The following is a 9,222-nucleotide window of genomic DNA, read 5'->3' on the forward strand; positions in this document are numbered from 1 at the left end:
CGCTGTTCACATTATCCAGAAGGCACTGAAAATGGAAGGAGCCCCAAAGCGCACTACCTTTAATTTGTATATAAACCACTCAAGACTTTTAATTGCCCTTCTGAAGCATACAGCCTCTCATCACATGATTCTGCACTGTGCAAGCTTGGTGAGAACTGCAGAGGATGATTCTCAGAACCAGCAAACACACTCTTTTACAGACACCAATTTATGTCCACCTAGAACAAAGCTATACTGGCAGCGATAGGAATTCAAAACATGAAGCAGCCATGATGAAAATGAGAATCACTCATAAGTTAGGCTGTGTTGGCACACTAAGGAGTCATCACTCTGCTTTCTCTTCCTGTCAACAGTCTTCCAGTGTTAGACTGACAGCACTATGCAATGCAGTAGAGCCTGATTGGTTACCACTTTATACTTAGTCTGATTGCTGCTGTGTAGAGGGTTTTGGGAAGCTGACATAAAGACAAATGTAAGCACCTATAAGAACTGTATTAAAATGATCTTATAGTAATAATATAATAATTACACAAATTACTGATTATATCTACCCAGAATTAAGTTTTATCCATTTCTCTGTATTTACCAAAAAACAAAACATTGTATGTATTTTGTACTTTTTTTCCCCAAGATTCTGTACACAGTTTGGTATCTCTGTACACAAACCCACATCCACACAACAAACAGGAGAGATCTCTGTATACAAATTAAATATGAGAATTACATTATTTATAAGAAGGCAGAAAAAAAAAAACCCGGGAGGGAAAGGGACACTTATTTTAATAATCCTATTTCTCTTCATTTGTATTATTCAATATACTGTATTTTATTTATCTGCATGAAACCTGCCTTTGTCAATATCCTGAGACTCCCAACACACAAATATCTTATATTTTTTTTCCCTCGGATTTCTCACCAGCTCCCTGTTTACAACCTAAAGGTCCCTCTTCAATTGTGAGTGCCTTAAATTATAAATGGATGTGTACTTTCCTCTCACCAAATGTGTATCCATCTGCCACCCTATTTATCCGATCCCCTCATCGTGGTAACTACGACTTTTTTTTATATAAACATGTCTTTTCCCCTGCCATGTTGCTCCACTCTGAAGGGAGCGCACCGGCTGCTCCGAGACGTCTTTTGTCTCGTACAGCAATGGGAGATAAAGATGGCATTTTGTAGAGTCCAAATTAAAAATGAACTTCTGGAAAAAAAGAAAGAAAAAAAAACCACAGAATACGGCCATACTATGTAAAGTGAGAAGCCATTTACCTTCATAAATACTCAAATTGTGCCTTTCAATCAGATTCCTGATGAACGATAAATATGATTACCGCACGGGAAAAGCACAGGATTTACCTAATCAAGTCCACATTAATTGTTCAATCATATACTAGGGAGGGTCTGGACTAATCTGTATTGCTTAATGGCATCAGAAAAAAGTTAGGTCACTGACCTAGATGCTGTAGGGGGTAAAGACACCTGCCATTTCTATCACTGCTTCACTACCTGAAGCACTTATGTACTTATCAGGTCTTGACATGTTGGTTCCAGAGCATCAGATCCTTACCTGCTTTTTTTCTGGTGTTACCACCAGGGCTGTAACTACAAATCACAGGAACCCATACCTCAACTGTGATGCCCCCCTCCCCCAAATTACCTCTCTCTGAGCTGTAACGATGCCAAGATCTCAAAGACTCTTCTTATGCATCTGAAGTTGTCCCTACACTGTAAACTTTACAGGGGATGAGAGTCAACGCCAACCATTCCAACCCCTAATAAAGTACTGTATTATCTTCACCTGTTCTATGTTTAATTTGCCTCAACAATCTAATGGGGCCCCCTTCCGCCTGGGCTGCTATGGCTATAGTTACTTCACTGGCTACCACTTTAGTCCTTCCCAATGCCTGTACTGCCAGGTGGGATAATATACCTTTGTTGAACTCCCTGAAAGTACATCAGCAAAAACAAAGCTCTTGTTGTAGGGAATGTGTGTACTTTGACTTCCAGTCCTGGGAAAAACCGTGGGCCAATGACACGCAGAGGAAATTACATTTCTGTATACAGCACATGCACAGTGTTGCAAAGGTTACAAATAAGTAACATTTGAATTGTTCTAATAGCTTTACAAATAGGTGTCTCCAGATTGAAATGGAAAATTCTTTATTAATAACAAGTTACAATATGCATTGAGAAGCAGTTTATTTCGGTTATATCTATTTTCAAGTGAAAGTGGCGTTTTCCTTTAAAGTCCTCACCTCTTAGAATCCGTTGCCCCCAGAAAATATTTGATAGGTTCTATTAAGCCAGACACAAATTGGTTTTGCTCAGAAAACTTCTGAGTGCTCAGGAGGAGGCCGATTGTGACTCGTCTCCCAACAGATTGTCATACAGAGCTGTTACCAACCTTCTGTTGTCTAATTGATGTTCCACTTTTCGCTCTAATTCTGCACATGGTAGAGATTTCTGGAAATACACTGGAGAACAGTTACCTATTCCTAAGCATAGGTGTCTCTGCAATGGTAATGCTTTACTCCATGAACCGATACAAGTTTGCATTTGATGCATGTTCCTCTGGATATCGGAGGATGTGCAGGCATGTCAAATAAATAAAATGCACAGGCATATATATCTTACTGTCACTGCCCTGTACAAGGCTCATGCTAGGAATGCATGAAACATGTATCTGCATTGAGTTTGTATGTGCTCCACATACTGGCAGAGACAGGATAAAGCAGAATGGGGCCCAAAGCAAAGTAGCAGTTTCGGTCTCCCCTTTCTTTGCGATTGACATTGATAAGTAATGCAATAACCTCAGACAGTCCGCCTCATTTGGATTCTCTGTTTTGGCATGGTCTGCCACCAACATCCTCCCCTTGTAAATAAAGCTGGTGGGTGCACAGCTTGTTTGCTACCCTTCTGGTTTACTGCAAGAGTATGACGATTGTAAGATGGGTTCCCTAGACATCCACTGGGCTCTAGGCTGCTGCCTGGGTTGCCTTGTGGCAAGTCAACAGCAGAGCGAAGAAAAGGTAGGTATGCTCTACCAGGGGAGGAAGCATTCACGTGAACGGCAGAGTTAAGAAAATTGGGTATGTGCTACCAGGGAAGGAGGCATTCAAGTAAACCTTTTGCATAGGTAAAGCACAGGTTTGATTTTAGGAAGTCCTCTAGTATAATCAAAAGGAGAATGTTCAAAAAAGGAGAAGCTGCTGAAATTACTATATATATATAACCAATCAACAATTTTTCCCTTCTGATGTGAGACTGGCTAATGTGCTGCCCAGTAGACAGCACCCCCAGAAAGTATGTACATTTGTTCACCTCTTCTACTAAAGGTTAACAGACAGTACAGAAAGACAAAATGTTACTACTGAATTGTTAATGCTTTCTCCCTACCCCCTTCCCCACCCCCACCCCAATTCTCCGGCACTCTCAGAATATATCTTTGTTCACCTCCTCCTCTAAAGGCAGGCAGACAGCACAGCTTACACAGAGCTGAACAGAAATGGATGTTCCTATAGGCATGTGGAAGTTGATACCCCCTTTCTTTAGAAGTACCTTTGTTTGCCTCCTTCTTTAAAGACAGCTCAGCTTACACAGAGCTGAACAGAGAGAAATGCCCCAATTGCATTGTGGGAGCTGAATTTCTACCCGGTTCAGAAGCAAAAGACTGACTATGAACAGAATATAATTGATGAACACTTCCACAAATGCCTGATTGTCAGACACATGGGGACCCAATAAAAAGTGTTTGTCAATTGTTCCTGAAATCACGCCCGGGTAATACTATATGGATAGACACAGGATTCAGCATTTGCAACTCATCTTTAGATCAACAGGCCACTGGCTGATGTATGCAAAGCGACATTCTGCATCAAGAATTCCGTGTGGATATTGTGGCTCGGTGTAACAATTACCGTGATGTGAAATTCCTGGAATGGCGCATAGAGGGCGAGGATGGCGAATGTAAATGCGGAACCCAATCTCAGTAAACGGTTGTAGACTGTGATTTGCATACGAAGTCTGAGTTTTGTGTTTCATCGAAGTTATGTAACACGCTGCACAGTAATAACTGGCACATCTGGTTTGTATCCATACATAGTAACCGAATATTGCAGATTAAATGTATATTAAGCATGCAGATTTCAATGATTTGTGACTTACAGCAATGTCAACAGACTTAAAGCAGAATTCCACCTTACAATTCTGGAAGGATGAATGTGATATAAACCCAACTAACATAAGTACATTTTGTAAAGTGCGGTGCAAGCTGTTGGCACTATATAAATCCTGAATGATAATAATAATTATTATTGTTATTAATATTATTATTCTTAGAGCCCTCTCCAAATTGCCTTCTTTGGTGCAAAAAATAAAAATGCTTATTGTCAGTATTGTAAAGTGGAAGTGAAGCCAAAACGTTTTTAGTAATTTTGCATAGCGTACGTGAGGCTTATTTTTCCCCATCTGCATCCCATCCTGTTCCCTTTACTTCCTGTCTGATGGCCACCACAGGAAGTGAGATCCCTCTATAAAGTGAGGGAAATACCTGGTGGGCAGCAGAACTAGTTTCCCCCATTGAAAGATTTATCATCTATTCTTGTTCCGGTGGCAGGAACAAGCCTGCTACCACACAGGGGGATTTTCGGTGCATGCTAAAGGGGGATGGGTGGCGGTTGTTGCACTCAAAACGACGGGGGCTAGATTGGTTGTTAGTGCGCGGCCACGGGCTGGCATCCTGCCCAAGACCCAGGACGCGGCACTGGCTGGCGTCCTGTATCTCTGCTTAGCCAGTTCTGAGATTTGCACAGCTCTGCTACTCAGAACAGTCCTGTCTAGCCTGATTATTGCCTACTGCAGTTGAGTTAAACTAGCAGGTCTTGTACCTCCCCCAGCCTGTGACTGCACAGTAAAAGGAAAAGCAGAAGACTGATAAGCTCTGTCACTGCTCTCTGCTGCTATCAACACGTTCCTTGTTTGCACAGCTTGGCGGTGGGCTTTGATGCGGCGCCAACTCCATGGTCACTGTTCATGATCGGCAGGGCTCCTAACCACTGTGACAGCCAATCAAGAGATCACATGACCAGGAAGCCCATGTAATGCCTTTGGCGTAACAACATTTTAAAGGGGCAGCTCTACCTCAAATTCAGCTTTAATCTACTGCTATCTACTGCTAAGCAAACATCAAAAGGGTTTAGCTTTTTGAGACTCACTTTTCTGTCCTAAAAGCTTCCACCCGTCCTAGGCTGCAGCCAGGGAAACCCAGATATGACGACTCTTTAGTAGAGACCCCACACTGTCTTACATGGATCTGTCTGCTGTATAAAATGCTGGAACACACACGCTGCAGCAGAGTGAGTGGAAGACCATAAGGCCTGAGGGTTCCACACATCATAAACCTGCCTGCCTTCTGGGTGGGTTTGCCTTTTTTTTTTTTCATCGCAGGTTAAAAACTGCCTTCAATTCTACTGACTTGCAAAGCAATGCGCAGCCTCGGAACTGTGCAGTCAGCATTTTAAACTATTACAAGCTACCTCCTGAACCATTGCCAAGTTAATAGACAATGAAAGATAATGAGCTTGAAATTGGGTGTTAAATTGCATTTTTTTCCGTTCCTATCTCTATTTTTCCCCATGCTTTAACTGTTTCCTACAGATGCGCTATGTCGTTCTGCATCGGGCACACATCATCAAAATATCCGGGGAAACCAAAATCCTCCTTTTCCACCCACCACCTCTATCACAGCCTCCCCGCAGCACAGACAGGGTTAAACCTCCCTTGCCTCGTCATGACAGCTGTAATAAGCACAATGTGTTTGGTTTAATCTAAAACACTGTCTTTTTCTTTTTTTGCTGTTAAGACAAAGGCGATGAACGTCAAACATCAACATTTGTTTCAATGCTAGTAAAAGAAAAAAAAAGGTCATTTTTTTTTCAATATCAACTAAAAAAAAACAAAAAAAAAAACATACAAAATAAAAACTAAGAAGGAATAAAGTAAAAAAAAAAATACAGAAAATTTATATTTCATAAAAAAAGGAAAGAAAAAAGGTTATCCAGTACAGTTGCCTGAAATGCTTTATTTTTATTGTAATGTTGTAATGCAACCTTGTAATGTTGAAGGGCATCAAAGGACACAAGGATTTTAATTCCCGCGGTAATGTCTATAGAAAACGCCAAAAATATATTCCACACCTGATAACAATCACCTGCTTTTCTCTCTTCTTTTTTTTATGCTTAAATAATATCCTAATAGTCATGTGAGCTTATCTTCATTAGTCTAATTGTAAGGGATCCCTTTCAACTTTCCCTTAAAGCTAATGAGCTGCATTAATCCAGGTTCATTTTTATAAGCCTCGTGGGTCCAAAAGTACAGGACAGTCATTTCAGAAAGGCAATAAATTAAAAAGGAAGCAGGGGCGCCTCAAGTGTAAGTCTACCATCAGACCTATGGTAATACAACCGCCGTGTAGTTCAATTAATCCTTGTTAGCATAACAACTAATATCCCGGAATAACAAAATGCTTTACAAAGTAAGTATACTAATTATGCAGCCTCTCTCTCTTTTATTCTTTTTTTTTACTTTTGCAATTTAATCAGTGTGATTTTTAAAAAAAAATCTTTTTTATACATCTTTAAAAATTGTTTGGGGGCAGTACCTGAAACCGATGGCTCCGTACGAGATGGGGCCTTTTGCAGAAATTCTGTAGCCTTTTTGAGAGCTGTTCAGGTGTCGAATACAGATATTCCGCTGCAGGAAAAACAGATACATTTTTAATGAAACAAAAACCTCAAAGCACACACTCGATATTAGTCACTTTACTAATTAAAAATGCATATTGCTCTGTGCCGTCTTGTGTTTTACATTATTTAAGCCTGATTTTCTAAGCTTACCTTTTGCTCACGATGATGTTTAATGTTAAATAAGAGAGTACGCGTTCTGTTTAGACATCTCCTTGGGGGTGAATAAAATGCATTATTCTAATGTAACACAATGTAAGGGAAGAGATACTTAGTCAAAGTAGAGAGCAGCAAAACTACTACAAGTCTTTTTTTTATTTTATTATTTTTGGTACAATGACCTCATCACTCATATATTTATTTCTACAATCTGCAATGCTAGTCTATACATACCAGAGCTGTCGTTTATAGATGTCTATATTTCTCTGCAAATTCAGTTTGTGTGGATTTAAACTCATTTTAGAAAACAACAGAATGCATAACAAATAGAAAATAAATATCATCTTATAGAAGGACCCCAAACATCAGTATATATATACATATATATATATATTTATTATTCATTCATTATGAGGTGTGTTTCCTAAAGTTATGTCAATCTGCCACCATGCTGCAAAAAAATCCAGTGAAATTACCAAGGGGTAGTTCAGTAATGACTGAGATTGGCCTGCATTTAAAAAAAATGTGAAGATAAGTCACCAGCTATCCAAAATGCTAAGAAAATATTGTTTATTGCGAATAACATCATATATGCCAAAACAACCAACGTTTCGGGATCGCATAGGTTTCCTTGCTCAAGGTGACACGGTTTCTGTGTGCCAAGAAGGCAATAGGAGATTGGAACCCGCTTTACAGTCTAAGACACGTGAGTGCATAACATATCCTAGTATGCATTACAATGTATTGGTGAAGTCTGAAACATGGAAGCTGCCATGGTTCATGTATTTTAAAGCCTGTCTCTGGGGGATCCCCAGGTCAGTGACTCACTATGACCATGATGACAGGATGGGGATGACAGCCCCGAACCCTGCACCTTGAAAACAAGTATGTAATGGCAGCTTCCCTTTAAAATGTCCGTATTTACATAAAGGTAACCAAACACAGACCATTTTTTGTATATATGCCAACCAAATATCAAAAATAACGGTCTGTAAGCAATCAAAAAATGGAATATTGTTCTAAATGATTTCACAAGATATTGGAAGCTTGTTCTGCACACGTGGCCCTATTTCAATTGCTTTTTAAGAAATCTAAGCGATCATTTCGTAGCTTTATTGTGTCTGTGCACACCCCCCCCCCCCTCAAGAAAGCTGACTGACAAAGCATAGACACAAAAGGGGAAGCCCAAATTGCATTATGGGAACTGAACTTTTTTCCTGGTTCAGATCATGATAGGGTAAGTACGGGCTGCATACAAAATAAACCCATTCCTTTGTGTTAGACAGAGAAATAGAACACAATACAAATGAGTGCATTTTCCCGATATGGAAAACACATTTATTTGATTTAAAGGTGTACAGAATAAAACGTCTGTAAAGTTCTGTAGTCACATTAAAAATGGCCTAGGTGGGAGAACAATTATAATCTGGCTCTAAGAATCGTCCATAGGGCCAGATGTTAATTGGCCCCATGAGACGATTCACAGAGCATGTTAATACATTTTTTATTTTTTTATTTGAATGGGCCCTTAATAAGCCCAAAAAAATGTATGTGCACCTCTTGGCTCATTCTCATACATGGTTAGCAGTGAGCCGAAATGTAGGTGCGTTGGTTGACACTGTATATGTGCGCTAGGGTCAATTTATCAAAACTGAAGCAGACAAAATCTGGAGCAGATTTGCACGGTAACCAATCAGCTTCTCTCTTTCATTTTCAAATCCCAACTGAGCAAACTGAAGAGAGATGCTAATTGGTTGCTATGCAAATCTGCTCTAGATTTTGTCTGCTTCAGTTTTCATCAATTCCCCCCAATATGTATACAGCTCTTTCTGGTGTGTTGCAGTAAGATGCAATGGAACACACCAATTGAGGGCCCATTCACACTCCATTCATTGGGCTGCATTGGGCCTGTGATGAGCAATGTAGGTTTAACACATTGGTAGGTTTAAACCCTTTCATTCCTATAGGCTCAGTGCACACCAAGATGGAGCTCGCTGGGTCAAAACAGAGCATGCTGCATTTAAATGGAGCACAATGCCCTGCAACGCTTTACAATGGATCACAAGACGCTATAGCATGTATAAAAGATAAATATTTTGGCTCCTGCTGAAACAAAAAATACACATCAATGCAATGCAACATGATAAAAAAGGCATGCCAATTCAAATGCATTTACAGCACTGAACGCAATGTGTGGCGTTCACGAGAATGCTGAAAAATAGCCAATTATTGCACTTTCTAAGCTCCTTTAAAGTGTGCATCTATAAAACACAATTGTGCATTTTTTAATATAAGTTGTAATAAAAAATTCACAAAGCCATAT

The 9,222-nt window shown here is 39.9% G+C and overlaps 1 protein-coding gene across 1 annotated transcript in view; it reads right to left on the reverse strand.

The window, feature by feature from the left end:
• The window catches only part of GTDC1 (glycosyltransferase like domain containing 1), a 191,432-nt gene that overhangs the window by 7,870 nt on the left and 174,340 nt on the right, over positions 1–9,222 (reverse strand). The window contains exon 8 of the mRNA XM_018554051.1: positions 6,659–6,750. Within this exon, the coding sequence (XP_018409553.1) occupies positions 6,659–6,750 (92 nt within the window). The remainder of the gene's footprint in view (positions 1–6,658; positions 6,751–9,222) is intronic.

Source organism: Nanorana parkeri, unplaced genomic scaffold (genome assembly GCF_000935625.1).
Source record: "Nanorana parkeri isolate BGI_ZX_2015 unplaced genomic scaffold, ASM93562v1 scaffold140, whole genome shotgun sequence".
NCBI lineage: Eukaryota > Metazoa > Chordata > Amphibia > Anura > Dicroglossidae > Nanorana > Nanorana parkeri.